Below are 24,506 nucleotides of genomic sequence, written 5' to 3'. Positions count from 1 at the left end.
CCTCGCACAAAAGGCTAACTTGACTTGCTTGGACCAGTTATCAGAACACAAGTAGCTATTTATTTGTCAAACCCTTCTTTTGTAACATTTAGCTAGGCAAATAGGTCTCTTTCAGAAAAAGAAATATATAATGGGCCAGTTTCTTTTGTGCACAGTAAACTGATTTTTAGTTGATTTTTCTACTCCAGTGTACCAAATCACAGCGTATAGAAGAACTTCAAAGTTGTCAGTTTTATTACAAAAAATTAAAGATTTAGAAAATATTATGGTAAAGAAACCATCAAAATACCAAAATTCCACTATTAGGCCTTGAAATTCTTATTGTTTAGGTACAGAAAGTCGGGAAGATACCTACTTTTTGAGTAGTACCTACCTAGTGGGGCACCAAACCCAGTCATTTTGGCCCAAAGTATTAAAAACAATGAAACAACTGAGTATAGGAAGAAAGGGGTTAGTAGATGGACAAGAAAACCAGAGTAACAGAGTCCACTGAAGAGAGAACAGGACAGGGGAGGCGTGCGAGAATGTGCAACAAACAGAAGACATACATAGCGTTGGAGGAGGGAGGGCAGGAGGGAAATTGAAGGAAACAAAGTATAGAAGTAAATGTGATACATTTATACTTTGTATTTTTCTTTTGGAAAACTTGAGTGAGGTGTTGGCAGAATGTTGGTTATAATTATTTTTGAGTCATAATACTGCTGAGTGCATAGAACTAGGCTAACAGAGCAGGTGTCTTTAAAAACTGCTTGCCACAGTAACAAGTAATTTCCTCCACCACCATCACCTACATTTTTCAACCCCTGTATGTTTAATGTTAGGAGTCTAAGACCGGGATATTCACAGTGAATGTTGACAGTGTGCGTCATGACAGGTCAGCTGCTCTATAGGCTCTTATCATGAAACTTCAGAACAACAGATGATTTTGTAGTGCCAGCAATGTAGTACCAAGGTCCAGTCACTATGTTCAAGTTGGCTTTTAATTCTGTAATAGCACTTTTGCTGGGCTCTTGCTATAAAAGTTTAACCATTTTTTCCCTGATGGTGCTCTAACAGATCAGCAAATGGGAGGTTTAATGGGCAAGGAATATATACTATCAAACATATTGTCAGATTAATAACCTGATATATCCTTTACCTGGAGGGGAATTAAATTCTTCATTTGAAGAAAGACAGACTCAGTGTTCCATCTTACTTTTTCATCTTTGACTTCTACTGTCTTATAGCTACAGTATTACAAAAATCTGAGTTAGCATTTGAGCTCTCAAAATATGCTAATTTAAAGATATTTACCTTTTTGGTATATAGTAATTGCTTAGTTTTTGTTAATAGGGAGAAAACATCCCTCTTCTGTCCTTTTGCAGTAGGGGGATGTGAGAGTTGTTATACACAGCCTCCAAAGAAGGTTCTGTGCTGAAATGCTCGAGTGTTGAAGGCTTGAAGTAGGAAGATCATCTCTCTTTCCTTGTAGGAACATACATTTCTGAAATAATTTTTTTGCAGGTAATACACCACCACCTACAGCTCAGAAGTAAATTTAACTAGATTCTACCTACCCAGAAAAGTGATGTACAGTAATAAGTATCTTAAGATACTTTTAAAAAGGTAATGTATTATCAAAAGTTGTGAAAAATAATTAATAGCATTGATTCAGTATAATTAAGGCATCTCGCTAAATTTGGAAATAAGGTCCTTGAATACAGTTTGGAGTCCTAGGACTAGCTAAAACTGACTTCCATGTAGCAGGATGAAAAGCTTAATGTGCCAGACTTCATGGCATTTTCTTTGAGAGGTTAGTTCAGTTCAATTGTTGTTACAGGATAAGAAAGTGGAGAAGGAAAGTTCAAAGTGTGTGGAATTGCTGCAAAAAATGGTACTGACAGATAACTTCACAGAGTGGGTAGATAAAAAGAAGCTACATTAAATTCTAATCTGAAACCATTTAACTTCCCAGTTAATGGCAGGTTTTAAAACAATTGTTAGTACAGCCAGTCCAGTGGGGAGCCAAGCTGATGCCAGTTTTTTTCTTTTCTCCTTCTCTTGAACCTCCCTCATCTTGTTCTCTGATGTACGTTGGCTCTGCCAGGCAGTTGATACAGTTATTAAGACCTACATAGCTCGTGACCTAAAACAATGAATGGTATAGAGAAAGTAAATTGGTCAGTTTTATTTACTCTTTCTCATAATACAAGAACAAGAGGCATCCAAAGAAATTGAAAGCAACAATTTTAAAAATAATAAAACTTTTCTACACAAGACACGTAGTAAATTAATTAGCCTAAAGTGCTCAGTGCCAGAAAATATCAAGTTCAAGAGCTTCACAGGAATCAAAAAAGGATCAGATGTTTGTATAACATGCACAGTTTGGTTAGGTAGAATAAAAAAAAAAAATACAAGGGCATATAAATCTTCCTGCATCAAGGCATAAATAAACTATTAACCGCCTGGAGTTAGAAACTTCCTTTTATGGGGAGGTTATTGCGTAAATGTAAAAATTTCTATTCTGTTAGGACCATCAGCTTCCCTGAGGCCACTTGTCTTCATTCCCATTGTAAACAATGGTATGCAGTGGCTATTTCGAAGGAGAGCATCTTAGCTCTGCATCTCTGACCTCAGTTCTATTAAGAGTAATCAGAGGTGGCAGCCATTTTGAAAGAGAGCAGTTTTTTGTGGACTTCTCTGTCATATAACATCATTCTTCAGCTCTGCTGAAGAAGAAACTTTCATTTATGAAGAAAAATGACAAAAATAACTGTTAATCGTTAAAAAAAATTGTAGCCATTGCGTGAGATTTCACTGAGATTTGTCTATATGGAAAGTTGGAAGAGTCGGTATTAGTTATTCACTGTTAAGTAATTTGGGAGAAAACATGGTTTGGCACCAGATCTTAAAGCACTAAGTATCGTAAAGGGCCAATATTCTAATTAATTGTAATTCTTAAACTAGTTAACAGATTTACTTGTAAATTCTTAGAAAATGTATTCTGTACTTAGAGTAGGTCCTGTAAGAACAAATATATAGAACAAAGTGATTGTTTCACACTTAAAGTAGGGATTCAGTCTTAACTAAGGAACTGCAACCAGCTCTTCCATCTTATTGAGCCATAAGATTATTTTTGTTAGCCACACAAGTTCAGATCTGTTAGTTTGAATATTTATCCTTTCTATTAAAGGACAATAGATTTTGTGTGTTCCTTGTAGCATAGTTGAGACACTTTACATTGGACTAGAGTAGGTGATATAGTTGTTTGTTCCAGCGGATAGTGGCAAATGTTTTTTGAGTATATGATCTCATGTTTACTTTCTGTGGTTTTAATATCCACTAAGAGGTTTTTAAAAGAATTCCCACTTGAGTTGTCATTTACTTCTTTTGGTTTGGATAGAGTTGAATTTTTTTTTCCCCAAAAGCTGCTTAGTTATATAGCCTTAGTAACTTATCCATGCACTGCTGATGTCTGACAAGCACTGGAACAAATTTACTGCAGCAGTGGAGAGTCAACACGTTGTAGGTCCTACAGAATAGTGGCTATTGAGCACTCATACATATCAGGTTACATTTTAAAGTAGGTTTAATATAAGGCCTAAAACTTTGAAAAGTTGAAAAACTTTGAAAGTCGCCTCAGGGTGCAAGGTTGTAAAATGAAGTAACACACCCTGCTAGGGCTTGCCAGACCATGGGGCCAGGCATTGTGGGGAGCATAGGGGCTCGTCAGCCTAGTATTTCTCTCTTCCATAGCAGATAGGTAGGGAGAGCACAGATACTTGGTTTCCCATCTCTTCTCCCACCAAAAAAAAATGTTTATTGCCAGCCCACAGAGATTATTAGCCAGAGCAAAGCGAGGGAGTATGCTACACCTAGTAAAGGGTTGTAGCAAATTACTTCTCTCCGAAACTGAGGGCTAGCAGCAAAGGCTCATTTAGCCCTTAATATTTAATGGAAACAGAACTACATTGGTCAGTGAAATTTTTGACACTGAATGCTTGCAAACTAATACGTTTATGAGAATGAACCTTGAATAATTCAGACTTCTAATAGATACTGATAATTCCATGTAATTTGGAGTGGCTGTAGTACAATCACGCGTGAATGATAATTTGGAACCAACTGATAGAGGAATTGCATTGAGATGGAATAATTGCACATATCTCCATTTGTTCTTTTAAGATAAAATTAACCCTTGCCGACACAAAACCAAATTACTAAGGCTTTGTGAGAGGAATCCTACAAGGATTAGGGAAGACGGAATTCATACACCGCAGTTCATGGGCACACTGCAGGTCTTAAGAGAATGGCACAAAACCCTCTTTAATACATAGCCACCCTGCCCTCTCTCCACAGAGGGACATGTCAGGGCTTAAAGTGATGCAATTGTCCTTAGAAGGGCCCCAGGCACTTGGACGAATAGCTTCCCTTATGTAAGAAATTGACCTGTTTTTAATTACAACAGTATTAAAAGAAATGCTGCGTTTCCTGGTTTCCCCATTTCTTCCCTTTCCCATTGGTTTCAGGGAAACCAGAAGATAATTTAAAAAACTGAAAAAGCTATTCCAAATATAGCTATATTTACCAGAGAGCTTTTATATTTCTCTTTGGGGGAGAGGAGGTTTTGAGGGATTGATGCTTAATGCGCCCCAAATAAAAAATTGATTTTGAACTATAGGTAGAATAATAAATTAGAAGAAAACGGCTTCAGTTTTTAAAACTAAACTCTCACAATGGAAGAGCATCTTGCTTCATGTTTACAGTTACAAGCAGAGATGTTTCCTGTACTTTTTCATACTTAGTCAATTACATTTTTAGATATTATAGGTAAAGTGTCAACAACCTTTTTAATCAATGTTTTGGCTAAGAGTTCTGATACTTGGTAAAATGTTTGTCTGCTGAGCCAATATTTGCATGCAGTTCTAAGTATAAAGAAGGGATAGAATGTATCTATCAGTGTATTTTTTTTATTGGTGACAGTGTACAGGAATTGTCAGAGTAATTTAGTATTTTAAAATCTCCTTTAAGAGGCCATTTTAGTTAATAAATGATCACAATACATCAAAATTGTTAATATAACCAGCAAATTGTGTTTTCTCAAATGACCAAAATTTTTACTTCTACTTGCCCATCTAGTTTGCTTTCTTACTGGCAATGGTGAGTTTGCTGCAGTGATTATTTCTGGTGGTTGGTTTCTCCGGGTAGCTTCTACCAGATTATTTAGTTGACAGTTTGTCTCCTGAGATAAATCTGGTGTTAACAATAAGTGAATTTCAGGAAAGAGGTGATCCGGGAGTCTGAGTTGCTTGATATTTTAACTGTTTGAGCCTTATTTTCAAGCCCTATTTTGGAGATGGAATCAAAATATGTAAAGAAATATTATATTCATTTTAAGATTTGACTAATGTTGTGAAGATACAAATCATTTATTTTACTACCTATAAACTGTTTCAGCACACTGAAGAAAAAGCTATGCTAATTTATATAGCTTTGACATTTTATAATTTTCATGATTTTTAGATAAAGGATTTTATATTTAAAACTTTAATAGTCTAGTCTGAGTTCATTTATCTTTAATTTTTGAAACGGGTAGAGTAATTCATAACAGTAATTTTATTCCTGTAATGTAATATTCACTTGAGTTCATTTGTGCATTAAAATTCCTTTAAGACCGTTATTAATGATTTATATAATGAAATGTCATATTAATCACAGAAGTTTTCACATTTTATTATTCTCTTCCATGTTAATACTATCTTTATGATCTCTATTAATGTTTTATATCCTCTAATTTCAATTATAAATCAAGAACACTTCCATGTTTTTGTTGGTATTTGCTTTTCAGGGGTGCCACCTTTAAAATTTTATGACTTTCCCTCCTACATATGCAGTATAAAACATCTTTATTCATATAAAGGTAGTTAATTATGTCTTTGTTTATAGTAAACTTCCATTGACAAACTTATAGTAATAATATTTCTTTTCAAGCTCAGAGACTAGAACGACTACGAAAAGAGAGACAAAATCAAATAAAATGCAAAAACGTTCAGTGGAAAGAGAGAAATGCTTCTTGTTCAGGTAAAAAAAAAACCAAACCATCTATTTTCTTTATATTTTTAATTGTTGATTCTACTTAATATTCATTTACAGAATTTTCAGTTTATAAACCTCTCTTAAAAACTTCCAAAATACAGAGGAAATATCGTGAAGGATTCTGACCATCTCCTATTCTGACTTGTGTTTTCCCCATAGTTTTCAACCACCACATGCCCACTCCTATTGATTTACATTGATTAAAGAAATCAAGAAATTGATTCAAAGCTACTGTAGTTGATTGAAGTTTGAATAAATTAGGGTTTTTTAAGGAATATTTCAAAATAAATATTGTTAACACAGTGCTTGCAGATCTTGGCAGTTTGTAACATCACTGTTTATCTTGTGTCTACACATAAAATTTAGGTCAGCCGATCTAATTTGCTCAGTGATGTGAAAAATTCACACCTGTGAGAGATGTAGTTAAGCCAACCTAAGCCCTGGTATAGACTCAGCTAAGTCGACAGAAGAATTCTCCCATCAACCTAGCTACTCCCTCTTGAGTGGATTTACTACAGAGATGTAAAATCCTCTTCCAGTGATGCAGCAAGTGTCTACACTACAGCAGCATAGCTGCAGCGTGACAGCTGTGTCGCTCTCGTACTTGTAGAGGAGACATACCCTGAGGCTCCTCTTAGCTTGATGAATAAGCATCAAAGACAGTGAAATTGTGTTCTGCAATTTTGTGCATGGGAGGTGGTGTTTAACAAAACAAATAACTGACAAGTCTTGACACTCTCCTTGCAACTGATCAAGGCTGATTAGAGTATCTACCTTCCGAATGGAGGACCACTGTTTTCAAACAAGTGATAAGATGCATGACCTATTTCAAGTGGCCTTGGATGTTATGGATGAACATGTGTTGGGTGAAACCTTTTTTTAAAGGTTATATTTACAAATTTTAAAAAGTAATCTCAGTCAGTTTTTTAGGTAAGGAGGAAAGCTTAAGGGGGAAAAAAGCATAAGAGAAGAATTATGAAAATATTACTTTTGTCTTCATGGGTTTTTAAGCTTTTGGGGCTTTTAAACTCACTCTGCCCTCACTTCTTCAAACCATTAATGTTATTGAAAGGTGGCTCTTGCTTTTAATGTAGCTCTGCTTAAGCATATGAACACAGGAAACTTTAGAATGAAATGAAGCCAGAAATGCCATTTGAGGTTTTTATCTTTTCTTGGAACCAGTAGTTATAACTAATATTTTCCCTGTAAATACCTATTACTTCCTCTTGTAATTTATAATATACTGTTTCTTATTGCTATACTGTGGTGCTTAAATGGTAACATATGGAATTTAAAAAATTCCATGCCAATTATTTTCTAGCATAAACTGATGTTTGTTTCTGTTGTATTTGACACACACTCTCAAAGTCTCTTGTATGGTCTATCATGCCTGCTTCTTTCAAAATCTGTATATATCTTAATATGATCTCTACGTAATCTCTGTGCCTAGGTCCCTGTATTTTTCTGGCTGCCCTTTGTGTAGGGCCTTCTCCAGTTCTATAATATCTTTTTCATAAGAGAGTGAACAGAGCTGCTCACAGGATTCCAAACAGGGTTGCACTAATCCCCTATACAGAGTTACAGCGTATGTTTGATACCTCTGTTAATGCATCCTAAAATGTGTTTTTTCCCTTTTTACCCTGTTAAGCATTATATTGAAGGTTTTAAAGTTTAATCTTCCATAACCTCCAACCCCTTCTGCTCAGTGTTTTGTAGTTTTTGACCACTGATCCTCTCTTCTTGTTTCTTGTCCCTAACCATGTTGCTTGATGTTTCTGTGCATTGAAATGGACAATGGATTCCCATGCTCCTGCTTTATTCTAGCTAGTTCTGTTGTCTCATTCCTGGACCACAGATCTAAGACATTGGGGGGCTCTCTGCTCCATGCAGCCTTGGAGGTGGACCAAACCTATCAATTATTAGCAGGAGAGATGTGGCTCCTCCCCTAACAAAGTTCTCCAGTTATTTTTGAGTCTTCAGATGCAGTCAGGGAGTCCCATTCTTCCCTGCTGCAGAGCAAAAAACAAAACAAAACAAAAAAATCTCTAAGCTTTGACTTTGTCAGCACAGGGGTTTCCCTTTCTCTCCACAGTCTCCTTTAGAAGACATTCTAAAAGGCACAAAATGAAATCTGTTTCCCTCAAGTGGCATAAATCTGTGGTGTGCGACATGGAGGATACTCCTCAGTGCTGGGTTCCCCTGCTCACTTTCAGAGCACAGCATGAGAGATAAATACAGAAAAGTCCAGGCCATAGACATGCTGATTCCTCTGGGCCTGAACATCCACACAGGGAATTCTTCCTCATTAGGAGAAGAAGGCCAGAGTTAGAGACTCAGTAGTCAAATATGTATTTAAAAAAAAAACAAAACTCTCCCACAGAGGATAGTCTCTTTCAGGCAAGAGTGTACTGAGCATAGTAAACTACGAATATGAAGTCTGCAGATGCCCTAGACATGCTATAGCTATATATCCCTTCTCATGCATCCTGGGAAGGTGTAGGGGTTCGGTAAGTGATTCTAGCCACACCTCAAAGACTGGGAAAGCATCAGATTGTCGTCTCCAGCTCCTGGGTTATTCCGAAGAAGAAATGTCCACACTTTTAGCTTCCAGAAAGAAATCTACTAACTCAGTCTGTCTATTTAGGGGCCTGCTTGAGGTTTACCTTTTGGTTCTAGGACAAAGGCCTCACTACTACATCTACCTCACTACCATGGATTCTTGAATTTTTTCAAGATTGACTCGGACTGAGCCTGGCATTTCAGACAGTCAGAAGTCAAGTTGCTGCTTTGTCTAGCATCCTTAGTGAAGTAGGGAAGTAGTGAATTTCTTCCTACCCAAATGTCCAACATTTTTTGAGAACAGCATTTCTTCTACATCCTCCTGAAGCACACAATGTTCTTCCTTGGGATCTTAACCTGGTTCCCAGGGCCATTACAGACCTTCCATTTGAACCACTCCTGAAGGTGTCTCATTTTCTAGCTATTACAGTGGTCTGGTTGATAGCAGTCAATTCAGCCCTCAGGGAGTGAGTTGGGAGTTTTTTTTCCCAGTAACCTGAGTACTGTACCTTTTGTCAGGGTTCCCTCCCCACTCTGAACTCTAGGGTACAGATGTGGGGACCCGCATGAAAGACGCCCTAAGCTTATTTCTACCATCTTAGGTTAAACTCCCCAAGGCACAAATCCTTCCTTGTACCTTGGATTAGGTAACACTGCCACCACCAAGTGATTTAAACAAACATTTAGGGAGGGCCACTTGGAGCCCTACCTTCCCCAAATATACCCCCAAACCCCTACACTGCTTTTCCTAGGCAGGCCTGAGAATAATCCCCCAAGCCCCTACACCCCCTTTCCTGGGGAGGCTTGAGACTATATCCTCACCAATTGGTACAAGTGAACACAGACCCAAACCCTTGGATCTTAAAACAATGAAAAATCAATCAGGTTCTTAAAAGAAGAATTTTAATTAAAGAAAAAAGGTGAAAGGAGTGCCTCTGTAAGATTAGAATGGAAGATAATCTCACAGGCAATCAGATTCAAAACACAGAGGGTTACAAAAAGAAAACCAGGAATACCCTCCCTCTCAGAAGAGAGAAAATTCACAAGCCAAAATAAAAGTAAATCTAACACATTTCCTTGCTAAATATTTACTAACTCTATAGGAGTTGGATTGTTCGCTTCTTTGATCTTGCGCAGGCCAAAGCTGTATGGAACAGGCAGAACAAAGCCCCTTCCCCCCCCCGCCCCCATTTGAAAGTATCTTGTCCCCTTATTGGTCATTTTGGTCAGGTGCCAGCCAGGTTACTCGAGCTTCTTAACCCTTTACAGGTAAGAGGATTTGGTGCCTCTGGCCAGGAAGGATTTTATAGTACTGTATACAGGAAGGTTGTTACCCTTCCCTTTATATTTATGACAACCTTCCATAAAGATAAAGCGGTACTCAGAATCAATGCTGCCTTCATACCAGGCTCTGTTGAGCACAGAAAATCGTCCTTCCATCCTCCTGGCCAGCTCCTTGCATCCCAGAGAGAAACTCTGGCATATTTTGGATGTTCACAGAGCTCTCAAAGTATATATTCACCACACAGCTCAGTTCAGAAAGACAAATATTGTGTTTGTGTTTCATCATCTGGTGTCAAAGGGAAAGTAGACTTAAAAATCTTCAGTTTCCAGATGGCTAAAACTTTGTATCTCAGAAGCATACAAGCCTAAAAGCATAACTCCATCCTCCAAAATCAGAACTGGCTCCCTGCAAGTGGTGGCAGTTTCATGGGCAGAAAGATCATACGCTTCATACAAGGAAATCTGTAAAGCAGCCTCTGGGTCATCTGCTCATATTTGCTCATATTTTCTCCCATGTTCCTCAAGCTGGCCATCTAGTCATGATTTGAGGTAGCCTTTGGTAGATGGATGCTCCTCGCTGTAGGAGGAGTTGGCCAAGGGGCATCTACATAGAACACATCACGGGACATCAGCAATACCAGGAGGGATGAGCTGGAGTGCCGATGAGAAGCATAGTGGGGAAAGTAACTGAAATACTTTCCGTATGGATGGTATTTTCTAAATAGACAGCCTACCCTAAATTCACAGTTACTGAGGGACAATCTTCACTCATTGCTAAATTTGCTTTCCACAACCAACTCTCTGTATAACTTTTCATGACTGTTGTACCCGAATACTTGGATGCTAATATCTAAACTGTATTCTTAAATTTATTCACCTAAATTTGGGTTATTACTGATTATGCACTATATGTATCTTATGACTTTTAAAACAAACTTTGTATTTGTGGTGTGGCAAATTGCTGGCACTATTATGATGGGTCCTGCGCTTTCTCCTCTTGTGGGGGTTCAGGACACTGTTTCTCACCCCTGAACTGGGGTATCAGCTGTCCCACTAGTGTCTCAGAAAAGGGGAGTGGAGAGGGAGGGACCCGGGCCCACCCTCTACTCCAGGTCCCAGCCCAGGGGTCCTAGGGATAGCAGCGAACCACTTGAATTAGCGATTCCTTCCCCTGGGCTACTTCTCTCTCTGGCCCTTCAGCTTGTGGGGCTTCCTGCCCTCTCTCCGCTTGGGCCAAGTTTCTCCCCACCCCTTGTGCCTTTGGAAAACACTTTGTCCCCTGGAGTTCTGTATAATGATTTCATTGGTTCAGCTGAGAAAGCAGGTGTTTTACTTGCTTGTGTTGTTTCTTAGGAAATGTTTGAGATGTGCTTGTTTACTGTTTCTTTTGTTGGCATGTGCAGCGAGAGGATCTTTGGAGTTCTTCTGTGTTTATTATTGTAGCATCTATTTTGCATAGTTTTCATTTTAGTCAAAACTATATGTGACTCAGGAGTTTGGAACAGCAGCACATTCCACAGTGTTGTGAAAAGGGACAGGGAAAACCTATTGAAAAGGATAGGGAACACCATTTTAACTGCCTTCAGTTTTAGACAGAAAATCACAGGTGTTTTTTTGTTTATTTTTATAAATGATAGTTTTAGCTGCACTATTTTCACATCCTAAAGCTCCACTGCCCCCAGAGCTGCTCTGTGCTCCAGCTCCAGGCTCCGCTCCAAAGCCCTGATCTGAAATGAGGATCTCTGAAACTGAACCCAGCAACCACCCTCCTTGAGCACTGGTATGGATGTATTATTAGAATAGAAGACCAACAAATTCCAAAGCATGTGGACCAAAGAATGCCGCTACATGGCTGTGACCTTAAGCACCTGGCCAGAGAGGTTAATTGTACGAAGAAGCTTTCAGCTTTGAATTTGGCACCTTTCAGTTTCATTGTGTCCCCTTGTTCTTTTGTTATGAGATGGGGTGAATAGAAACTCCCAGTCTATCTTCTTTAGACTGTTCATTGTTTGTTTTATATAATTTTTATTATGTCCCCTCCAATTCATTTCTTCTCCAAGGTAAACAGTATCCTTTTTGCACATGGTAATGCAAATGCTTTTATCTCTTTTTTTTGAATCGCAGCAGAAGAGCTAAGCTCGTTGTTTGAAAAAAAGAATTTCAGAGTAAAGTCTCCACATTCTGGGAAGCAGTCGTTACTGTCTGTGCGACTTGAACAGTGCCCACTGCAGTTGAACAACCCTTTCAATGAGTACTCAAAATTTGATGGCAAGGTGAGTGACGCAAACATTTTCCTCTTACATAGAGCTGATCGAAGGTTGGGTTGCTCTGTCTGCTCTTGTGACAATGCAATGTGTAGATATTTGTTTGGACTTTAATTAAACATCACAATAGCCCTACAGTTCATTATTTTAAACTGGCTATCCTAAAACTTGTTTCTCTTTGTCTTTCTCTTTAATTGTAATGGTTCCCAGAGGCAATAGCAATAGGAGCCAAATGAAAATATATAATAAATGGTATCTATGCTGTGCCCTAGTACTAGAAGGTTATATCATGGACTTGTGTCCATCCTTCAGCACATGGTGCTTTAAGTAAAATGTTTAGTACAGCTGTGTCTTAGGCATCTTATCCCTACTCTGCTACTGGTGTGTCCATGGATCTCAATAGTCTGTTCCATTGCACAGAGTTTCTCTCTAGTAAATCTAGCCCTACCCCCATAGTATCTGAGCAGCTCACAATTTTTGGTGTGTTTATCCTCACAGTGCCCTTGTGAAGTGCTATCACCCCCAATTTAGAGATAGGAAACTGAGGCACAGAGACAAAGTGACTTGCTGAAAGTCCCACTGAAGTCCAGTGGCGGAACAGAAAATAGCACCCTGGTCTCCCCAGTCCCAGGCTAGTGCCCTTCGCTCCCTGCTGCCAGCTGCACAAGGGTCTCTGGCAGCTGGCAGAACAGCTCAAAGTGGGTCTGTGTGGTGCTCTCTTTCCCTTCTCTCCCACCCTCATGAAGGTCTGTATTGGCTGGGATAGGAGTAGCATCAGCATCTGTTGGCAGTACTTTCTTTCCCTCCTGGAAGGTTCCCACTTCCCAGAGTCTGCAGTGGCAAATAGGGCAGGAAGACCTGGAGTTGAAGGGAGAGTGCTGGTAGAAATCTTACTGGAACAGATGTCTCGTGGTACTTCTCTGACTTTAGTTTAGCCAGTGGGATCTGAGTTTAGAATAGGGCCCAAATGGCTGGCAGGGATTGAAAAATCTTCCAGAACCATCAACTTCAGCTTTGGCAGGATTTGTACGTTGTCTCTGTGGCCTCTAATCCCAAGTAGTCAGAGGGGCTGAAGAGCACTGGTCTAGCTGTAGCCATTTCTGAGAGAGCTGCTGTTGAAGCCTGGTTGGAACTGCATTTGGGTGTGAGGAGAAAGTAAAATTGATCAATATCATGCAATTTTAAGGTTTATATCTTTCAATCCCCTGGAGCTAGTACAACACACTATTCATCAGGCAAGGACATCTATCTTTCCAATGTTGTGGAGCATCAGTTTCTAACCCTGTAGTACCTTCAAAAATGTTCATTGATTCATTGGTAATGTATAGACCATTTGCCAGACAGAAACATAGGAGATGCCATAATGGATCATACCAGAGGTCCATCTATTCCAGTCTAGAGTCTTTATGACTAGTTGCTTTGCTTTTCAGAGTATCTGCACACCCACACATCCCAAACCCCTATTGAAGTTGTCACAATGCTACTCTTTTCTGATTCTTTCCCCAAGAATGACAACCTTAAGTATTAGTGTCCACAATATAAATATTTATTTAGATTTTGACTGAAAGCACTTCCCCCTCAAAGGGCATCCATCCAAGGCTCTCGGTGCCCTTTGACATTCATTTAAAAACAGCACCATAAGGAATGCAAAATATAAATCACCCAACACAACAGCACTTCCTTTTACACAGTAACCCTAAGCTAATCAACAGTCAGCAAACCAATGTATCTTAAAAATCCCATTCCCCACAAGACAGAAATCTTACCCCCAACCACCTTAGTCCCGCCACAGTGCCAGCTCAAATAGTCAGGCTTTGCAGCATGCCTGGAAGGTCAGCTTAGTTATTCAAATACAATTACATTGTGAATTAACTACCACATGTTATCTAGAACTAAATCAAGAATTGCCTCTTCTGTGTGCAAGGCTACCCTCAACTTTTATCACTTCCATGTCTATTAGAAACCCTGGAAAGCTGAAAAAATATAAACATTAGGATCATAGTGCGGTGTCATAGTGTGCTGAAAAAATTACAGATGGCAGTGTAGCTCTGTTTTCTGCTGGATTAGTTTGTGAGGACTTCAGTGGGAGTGTCAAGTATGAGCTTTAAAAGCAGCAAAGAGTCCTGTGGCACCTTATAGACTAACAGACGTTTTGGAGCATGAGCTTTCGTGGGTGAATACCCACTTCGTCGGATGCATCCACGAAAGCTCATGCTCCAAAATGTCGGTTAGTCTATAAGGTGCCACAGGACTCTTTGCTGCTTTTACAGATCCAGACTAACACGGCTACCCCTCTGAAGTATGAGCTTCGCTACCGTTTTGGTGGGAAATCTTTCCTTTCTGTCAAGTGTTTTTAACAGAGAAAATCAGACATGTAATTTGATTAAACATATGTAGAGAGGTAGTATTATAAAATTCTTTGTGGAGTTGTAGCTCTTAGACCATAGTATCTGTAGAGCATAAACTGCCTGTTTATATGTTATGTTGCATTTATTAGTATTGTATTAATTAGTGCAAACTCTTTGTGTGAGAGAATTATTTCTGGCATAATTACTTGGTGCCTTGCTGCCAACAGTAGCAGGATGGCCTTCTTTTTCTGCGGTTCATATTTTGGTGTTCTTGAGTCACTGGATTCTGATTTGGCAAAGAGTTATGAGCTTTTATGATACACTTCCGATAGCTATTGTGTACAGAGGAGATTTAAAAAAAAAAATCTCTGGACTAGAAGAAATTATCCTCATTCATAAAGGTTGAAATTTTGTAACCTGTAAAAGCTTGAGCAAGACTTGGGCTAAATATGGGGGGTGGGGGTGTCTAGGGAAGCTGGGGAATGGGAAAAATTACTCCTCATCAACTTCCTAGCCCCCACTACTTTTTTTTCTGCTTTAGTATGTATTACAGCTGACTAGAATTAAAATCTTATTTTCATCTATTTAACACTGATGCATTTGGCAGGTGTGTAATGAAAATCAGTAACATTTGAAGGAAATTGTACTGTACATATTAGTCATTTTTATAATCATTTTGAAATGTATCAATATGATAGGCACTGACACCTTGGTGATTAATAGAGAATTATATTGCAGTCAAACCTTTATTTACCCTAGAAATTAAAATGCCTATTCAAATAACACTGCAAAATAATCAAATTAGCATTTTGTGAATGCATAATTGGATTATATTAGTTATAGCAGCATTGTTTGTACCACTGTGTGTAAGTTTGTGTCAGCATTTTGATTATAAAACCCTTTCTTCCAGGCTTCGTATGTATTACCTATTTTAAAAAAACACAATAACAACAACCCTACATCCCAGTTGAGCCGTAGTACAGCTATTATAGTTCAGTAGTGAATTACTTTACCTAGTTAGCTTTTCTTCAGTTTTGCTGTACTTTTGAAATAGTAATTTGCAATTATAAACATGTAGCTTTTTTTTATTATTCTATGGCAAATATGACTGTTCTTAATGAAATTTTGAGGGTGGGGCCAATACTCTTTGGTATTAAAATATTTTTTTAACTGATAAGAGATGAGCAGTATTTTTTTCACAAATATTTATAACTCTTTTCCTGGGAATAGTGCACATCTTATTTACATAATTAACTGAGCTACTCATGTCTCTTGGGAAAATGATACATAATTGGGGAGAGAAGAGTGGATAAGGAGGGACTTGGGGGCCTAATTAAACATGTTTTAAAAAACCCTACTTAATTATGTATTTACTCAAGAGACCAGAGTGGCTCTAAAATCCTCTTTAAGATTATTACTAAGGCTTTGATTTTAAAATTTAAAAAATTATTGTAATGTAGATTTTCTGTTTGTTGAATAAAATACTTTTTGTGGATCACTGGCAACCAAAAAGAAAAGCAAATCAGCCACTCTATCCAAGCTCAGAGAGAGAGTGTGTGAACTCATGTTAACTCTAAAGTCGTACCTCTGAATATTTTAATTCTAATCATGAATATGCCTTAATAAATAAATTTAAATGAAATAAAATCCTCTTTAGTGAGTTTTTGTTTAATGAATGTATTTTAAGAAAATCAGTTAAAAATAGGAAAGCATTAAATTCTATAATTTTAAACATGCCACTCTGTTAAATCTCTCAATTTTCCAGGTGTGTTCTGTCAGACTTAGTGTCTGTTTCATAATCACTTCTGTATGAAATAACATTTTAAAGCACTCTAATGACCTCCTGTTGTTTTGATCCGTTTATTGAATTATCAAAAATAAATTAGAAAATACAGTTTCTAAAGTACACCCACAATGGAAGCATTATGATCAGCTCACACAAGAGTTCTGGGAACCCTTGTCACACAGCCAAATTGAATAACCAGTAGTTTTACATACACTAAAATACTCCCTTTTTTAAATAAATAAATAAAAGGCAGGGCAAACTATATGTTTACTTTACCCAGCCAAATGGTGTAGCAGACATTGTCTAAACCTTTGTTTTCTCTTAAAATCAATTTCTCTTGACAAACCTGTAGCCTCAACAGCCAGCAGATAGCTGCAACTGTGTGTCAGTCATTCACATGCACTGTCTTTGTTTAATATGTAATGGTAAACTGGGCTGATGCGAATCTGGTGACACTAGAGACCTTTGACCCCTTGTACTCTATCCGGTCGTAATTTGTATATAGGAAATTATATTAAGGTACCAGAAATTGGCGGCCAGATTGATTTTACCGCAAGCCTAATAATTAATTTACACACTCTAATGACAGATGACGCACTCAAGAATTGTTAGATTTATTCTCTGCCAACAGGTTTTTTAAAGATTGTTTTTTGTGGTTTGTTGATCCTTTCACTTTCTGGATGTTAACGGGGGGAAACAAGGCTAGTTTTCCAACCCATGGCATAGACAGCAGCATAAGGGAGGATTAGTGACCTTGTGGTTAAGGCATGGGACTGGGAGTCTGGAAATCAAGATCTGTTCCCAATTCCTGCCACAAGTTTTGCATGCTATTGGACACATGATTTAGACTGCAATCCTGCAATGGCTCCACATAGGTAAACTCCCATTGCAGGATTGGGGATTTAATCTCCCTGTGCCTCAGTTTCTTCATCTATAAAATGGAGCTAATACTGCTTGCCTGTCTTTATTAATATTTATAAAGTACTTAAGATCTTCTAATAAAAAGCTGTATAGACACAGGGAATATTTATTTTCAAACCATAGGCTGAGGGAAAGAATGATTGTCCAAGAGACTTAGCCTCTAAAGGTACTTACCTGGTACGGTGTTAGTTTCAGAGCTGTTGAGTTAGGCGGCTATCTACACTAAAAGGAAGAATGTTAACAGGTGCTTTCAAGTGACAAGGATAGCAAGGTTTCTGACTATAAATAAAATTATCTTTGTGATAGACTTATAAATAGAATGTATGACCACTGCAGAGGTCTCTCCCTGACACTCCTGGGTATTATCCCTGAAGTAAGTCCACATTCAGCTTCTCTCCCAAATCATTGCTAACCTTCTTGAGAAGTTGGTAGCCAGTGAAACGTTGACAAGACACACTTCTGTCAAATTTATTTCTATGAGATGCCTGTTGCCTAAGTGGTGGAAATATCAGGCCCTTTGTCCTCAAAATAATGTCATCAAACACAAAAGTGCTATGGGAAAATGAAAGCAGGAACAGATGCTCAATATCTTTAAGATAGTCAGTGGGGAATTGGGAATCTAGTGATCTAGCTAAAAGTCTGCTTACCTCTAGAATAATCTAGAAACACAGGGCTGAAATGCCTTTTCTGTGCCCAGAGAAAATACTGCAGTCCTCCAATTGCACTTTAGCTTCTCTGACATTAATCACAAGATAGAAATCAGAATGAAGGAAATATTTTAGCTTCACTGATCTTTATGTGCCTGTTGGTGGAAGGGAAGTGACCTGAAGAAGATTTCTGTGTACATCGAAAATTGTCCCTTTCACCAACAGAATCTGGTCCAGTAAAAGATATTACCTCACCCACTGTCTCTCTCTAATATCCTGGGACCAGTATGGCAGCACACACTGCAAATAAAATAAAAGCAGAGAGTCTGTTCTGTCTGGACAGGTGCTGAAACACATATCTTCAGGATTGGGGCCTTTTATTATACAGCCAGGTTCTTTGTGAATGTGATTGTGGTAACTTATTAAAAACCGAACAACTTCTCCTTTAGTAACTGTTTTTACAAAGAAGCAGTAGAAAGCAGGGGGGAAGGGATAATTCATGAGTGCTAATTGCTTGGCTGTTAATTTTCATAAGTGTTGATAGAAGCAGTTCCTTAAATTAAACTTTGTTTAAAATGTATCAAGGGAAATATTCCACAATGTCGGGCCTGAAGTGAAAATTAATATGAATGCTGTGGCAATTAACACGTACTGGTTAATAGCTTTTAGCAGCATTTTGGGATGATAGTCCTTAAATACATTTTTGCATGCTGCTGCTGTTTCAGTCTTGTTCCAGTGTATGTTTGGATAATTATGAACAAATGTTTTCCACAATCACCAATATTAAATAGCTTTACTCAAAGAAAGTAGATAAGGAACGTTTGAAAGAGACGTATAGCTATTAATACTGTATCTAAATATCTAGAACAAAATATCTAAATTATGAATCCAGGATTAAAAACTCAACGTGAAAAGAAGATTTACATTTTTTTGCCCATAAGCTGAGTAGAATGTTTCACACCTGTATTCTGAATATTTTGTTTTGATTTAGCAGGGGTAGCTTGCATAGTTTGTATTTTATCATTTACTTATTCTACAACTTCAGTTGTTCAGATACCATTATCATAGAACAGTAAAAGCAAACAAATCCTAAATATATAAGGTATATGTTATTGTTTTAATCAATATTGCCTTTCATATCTATAGTGTTCAATTAAGTTGTTTTTAGAATATGTTTGCATTTTGTCTATACCAGATATATGTTATAATATGAGATCTGGCATAAAGGCTAGTAGATATTTTGTTAATTATATATACAAAAACTATTCCGAATCTCCTATTTTGTGGTATGGTGCTCTCTGAACAGGCCAGATTCTTCAGCTTCAGAAGATGCTCACTGCAGAATATTCTATAATAATATCTCCCAAGACCACTTAGAACTGCCAATACGTTTTTTGCTCTTCTGCAGCTGGAAACTGCTTTTTCCTTTCTTGTATGTCCCATGTTTTTGTAAGCTTTCCTATTACAAAGCTGCCCCACTATTCTGTAAGTAAATACTTTCCCATCAAGTTGCTGTTTGTCCTTCCACCTTCTTTTTCTCTCCTCTAGTAATTCACATGCCGAAGGCAAGTGTTGTAGCACATCTAGGTATGGTCACGTTCCGGTGCAGAATTGTACAAATAAGACGCTTCTTCATCTGATTCTTCTTGCTATGATCAGTTTGGTTCTAATACATTGTTAGTAACTGTGCTTGGCTTCCAAACCTGTAGATGACATCCTACCCCATTGTACAGTACAAATTCATTAATCCCTAGTAATGACTGGGATACGTTTTGCTGAATTTAATTAATAGGTAACAGTTGTGAGCATATATAATAATGTAAGTGTCTATTGTACAAATGTGTACGCACTGCATATGTATGTGTGGTATATTTTCTAAGCTTTGGCAATTTGTTTCCAATATTCTGCTGCTTTTTCCCCCTTGGATTTTCTGAGATTCCCCCTTTCCTTGGTTTGTGTACTTGGGGCTCTAACAAACTCTCCCAGTTTAGAACAGAACCACTAGAGTTGCTTTGCATTAACTCTGGCAGGACAAGCAGGCTCTTCTTCCCCTAGACTCTTGGATTCACTTGGTAGGAACAGAAATATAGTCTGCCGTAAGAAGTCATCTATTCATGAGCATTGTTTTCCTACTTGGGGAGGATTTACGTGTAAGAGCACTTTGAAGAGCTGTGCAATTCCTGCCATTATGCAGCTAATTTAAAGCCCTCTTACCTCCCTCACAGGGGTGCTGAGGGTTAATTAGGTAATGTTTGTAAAGCACTTTGGAGATAAAGCACTTACAAATGCTGGATGTTGTTAATCCTATTTCTGACTCATTTTAAAAATCAAAGTGCAGGTTATCTGAAGGCCTCTATCAAGACAAAGCAAACTGTATGGAGCCTCCAAACTCCATTAAACTCAATTAAAGCATTCTCGTAGAAGGTGAGGGGGCATGGGGCCCGTAGAAGATAGGACAAGATAATAGCCAAACTGAGCCAGCCTGCTGCAGAAGAGCAGGTTTGTGTAAGAGGTTTCTTTGAATTTCTGTGTTTGTTGCCATCTCAAAAGCTGCCTTTTAGTTCTTAATCCATCATGGAGATGCATGATCATTGCTCTGGAATTCTGTAAGAACTTCACAATGAGGGTTACCTGCAGTCAGGAAGAACTTCAGAACTCTGTTGTACTAGACAGGTTGTGTATCAAGAAGCTTTCAGCACCCATGGAATGTGTAGCTAATGAAACAATTCTTCAAAAACTGAGAAACAGTCTTGCATGCAGCATTATACATTCTCCTAATGTGTGTGTGTGCGCGCGCACGTACCATAATATACAGTTTCTTAAACTGAACAATTTTTAAGTTATCACTTTCTAAAATACATTTTCTTGTATTAGCAATGTGATTGATTAACGTGAGTCATGCTGTTAGTTGGGTTTTATTGGAACAGTCTTATATTAAGAGATGCCTGATTTCTTCTTCATTATGTCAAAGCTGAAATTGATTCTGATGCCCAATCAGTGTGCCTAAATATTTCCCTAGCCCCATCAATACAGTAAAGTTTGCTATGGAGAGCGAAGCCTTGCACAGGGGGATCAATTAAACAGTGTACTGAAAGTTGGAGACACAGAAGCATTAGTGTGTTCTATATATTGATTAAAATATATTAAGCTCAACTGATACTTAATTAAAATACTTCAGAACTTGTTTTGTTACTTAATATAGAGGAGCCATTTTAAAGAAGATAAAGGAGTGCTGGAAATGTAATACCTGCTGGATATCTGCAGTGAGCAGCTTCATGCATTGTATGTCAATAATGAGGTAAACTGTAATGAAATAACTAGTAATGGAATGGATAATACGGAGTCCGTTTGGGCAATGGTCACATTAGGGAAGAAAACTACTAGCGCCTGCCCTGGGATAGTGATTGGGGTGTGCTATAGACCGCCAGGATCTAGCCTGGATATGGATAGAGAACTCTTTAATGTTTTTAAGGAGGTAAATACTAATAGGAACTGTATGATCATGGGAGACTTTAACTTCCAGGATATAGATTGGGGAACAAATGCTAGTAATAATAATAGGGCTCAGCTTTTCCTAGACGTGATAGCTGATGAATTCCTTCATCAAGTAGTAGCTGAACCGACGAGGGGGGATGCCATTTTAGATTTGGTTTTGGTGAGTAGTGAGGACCTTGTTGAGGAAATGGTTGTAGGGGACAACCTTGGCTCGAGTGATCATGAGCTAATTCGGTTCAAAATAAATGGAAGGATAAACAAAATTGCATCTGAGACTAAGGTTTACGATTTCAAAAGGGCTAACTTTACTAAATTAAGGCGACTAGTTAGGGAAGTGGATTGGACTAACATATTTAGGGATCTAAAGGCAGAAGTCGCCTGGGATTATTTCATGTTGAAGTTGCAGGAGCTGTCAGAGGCCTGTATCCCGAGAAAGGGAAAACGGTCCTTAGGTAGCAGTTTTAGACCGAGCTGGATGAGCAAGCGTCTCAGAGGGGTGATTAAGAAAAAACAGAAAGCGTACAAGGAGTGGAAGATGGGAGGGATCAGCAAAGAAACCTACCTTATTGAAGTCAGAGGGTGTAGGGATGCAATGAGAGAGGCCAAAAGCCGGGTAGAGATGGACCTTGCGAAGGGAATTAAAACCAATAGTAAAAGGTTTTTTAGCCATATAAATAGGAAGAAAACCAAGAAAGAAGAAGTGGGACCGCTTAAAACTGTAAACGGAGTGGAGATTAAGGATAAGCTAGGCATGGCACAATATCTAAACGAATATTTTGCCTCGGTCTTTAATGAGGCTAATGAAGGGTTTAGGAATAGTGGCAGAGTGACTGATGGGAATGAAGGTGCGGGGTTGGAAATTACAGTATCCGAGGTAGAAGCCAAACTTGAACAGCTTAACAGTAGTAAATCCGGCGGCCCGGATAATCTTCATCCTAGAATATTAAAGGAATTGGCGAGTGAAATTGCAAGCCCGTTAGCGATAATTTTTAACGAATCTCTAAACTCGGGGGTTGTACCGTTTGACTGGAGATTAGCTAATATAGTTCCTATTTTCAAGAAGGGGAAAAAAAGTGACCTGGGTAACTACAGGTCTGTTAGTTTAACATCTGTAGTATGTAAAGTCATGGAAAAAATATTAAAGGAGAGAGTAGTTACGGACCTTGAGGTCAATGGCAATTGGGACAAATTACAACATGGTTTTACGAAAGGTAGATCGTGCCAAACCAACCTGATCTCCTTCTTTGAGAAAGTAACAGACTTTTTAAACAAGGGAAATGCGGTGGATCTAATATATCTTGATTTCAGTAAGGCGTTTGATACGGTACCGCATGAAGAATTACTGGTTAAATTGGAAAAGATGGGGATCGAAATGAAAATCCAGAGGTGGATAAGGAACTGGTTAAAGGGGAGACTGCAGCGGGTCGTATTGAAAGGTGATCTGTCGGGTTGGAGGGAGGTTACCAGTGGAGTTCCTCAAGGTTCGGTTTTGGGTCCGATCTTATTCAATCTATTTATCACCGACCTCGGAACCAAAAGTAGGAGTGGGCTGATAAAGTTTGCAGATGACATGAAGTTGGGAGGTATTGCCAATTCGGAGAAGGATCGGGATATCCTCCAGGGAGATTTGGATGACCTTGTAAACTGGAGTATTAGTAATAGGATGAAATTCAATAGGGAGAAGTGTAAGGTTATACATTTAGGGATGACTAACAGGAATTTTAGTTATAAGCTGGGGACGCACCAGTTGGAAGTAACGGAAGAGGAGAAGGACCTCGGAGTCCTGGTTGATCGCAGGATGACTATGAGTCGGCAATGTGATGCGGCCGTTAAAAAAGCTAATGCGGTCTTGGGATGCATTAGGCGAGGTATTTCTAGTAGAGATAAGGAGGTGCTAGTCCCGTTATACAAGGCGTTGGTGAGACCTCATTTGGAGTAGTGTGTGCAGTTTTGGTCTCCCATGTTTAAGAAGGATGAATTCAAACTGGAACGGGTACAAAGAAGGGCCACTAGAATAATCAGAGGAATGGAAAGCCTGTCGTATGAAAGGAGACTTGAGGAGCTCGGTTTGTTTTCCTTAACCAAAAGAAGGTTGAGAGGAGATATGATTGCTCTCTTTAAATATATCAGAGGGATAAATACCAGGGAGGGAGAGGAATTATTTCAGCTCAGTACTAATGTGGACACGAGAACAAATGGATATAAATTGGCAGTCGGGAAGTTTAGGCTTGAAATTAGACGAAGGTTTCTAACCATCAGGGGAGTGAAATTCTGGAACAGCCTACCGAGGGAAACAGTGGGGGGCGAAGGACCTCTCTGGCTTTAAGATTAAGCTTGATTAGTTTATGGAGGGAATGGTTTGATAGGATAACGTGATTTAGCCATTAGGTCAATAATGTGCGACCACTGGTAATTAGTACCGAGGGTCAATGTTGGGATATTGAAAGTCTTTTTCCTCAGTGTCTGGCTGGAGAGTCTTGCCCGCATGCTCGGGGTTCAGCTGATCGCCATATTTGGGGTCGGGAAGGAATTTTCCTCCAGGGTAGATTGGCTGTGGCCCTGGAGGTTTTTCGCCTTCCTCCGCAGCATGGGGCAGGGGTCACTTGCTGGAGGATTATCTGCTACTTGAAGTCTTTAAATCAGGATTTGGGGACTTCAACAGCTGAGTCAAGGGAGAGAATTATTTCAGGAGTGGGTGGGTCAGCTTTTGTGGCCTGCATCTTGCAGGAGGTCAGACTAGATGATCATAATGGTCCCTTCTGATCTTAAGTTCTTTAAAAAAAAAAAAAAAAAAAAATGCATAGGATGCAATTCATCCAGGTGTAGAGCTCTTGCAAATTTTGCAATGAAATAGTCACTCAGGGAGCCTCCAACCCCCTTGTGCACTCTGTAGGGACAGGTTTGAGTACGAAGGAGCATCAGATGTTATGGGATCAATGTCCCTGTGGATTCAGTGGCTCTAGTACTCTTCTCAAGTGGCACAGAAAAGCATCGGCAGCCTTTCTGTTCCAGACAATAGACTGCAGGAGTGGGCATGAGAGTTGAGCGCACTCCTGCACACCAGTTTCTGTTTGGGGTCATGAATTTTATCTCCCAGCTCCGAGAACGTCACTTCCTTAAAAACCAA

At 38.8% G+C, this 24,506-nt stretch overlaps 1 protein-coding gene across 2 annotated transcripts in view; it reads left to right on the top strand.

Moving 5' to 3' along the window:
* Positions 1–24,506, top strand: part of MAPKAP1 (MAPK associated protein 1) — a 164,994-nt gene that overhangs the window by 19,887 nt on the left and 120,601 nt on the right. For both annotated transcript variants that reach the window (XM_044993061.1, XM_044993060.1), the window contains exons 3-4: positions 5,971–6,060; positions 12,043–12,191. In XM_044993061.1, the coding sequence (XP_044848996.1) occupies positions 5,971–6,060; positions 12,043–12,191 (239 nt within the window). The remainder of the gene's footprint in view (positions 1–5,970; positions 6,061–12,042; positions 12,192–24,506) is intronic.

The sequence above is a fragment of the Mauremys mutica genome, chromosome 18 (assembly GCF_020497125.1).
Source record: "Mauremys mutica isolate MM-2020 ecotype Southern chromosome 18, ASM2049712v1, whole genome shotgun sequence".
NCBI lineage: Eukaryota > Metazoa > Chordata > Testudines > Geoemydidae > Mauremys > Mauremys mutica.
The sequence above is the reverse complement of the archived record's forward strand: the minus strand, read 5'-3'. Positions and strand labels throughout refer to the sequence as shown.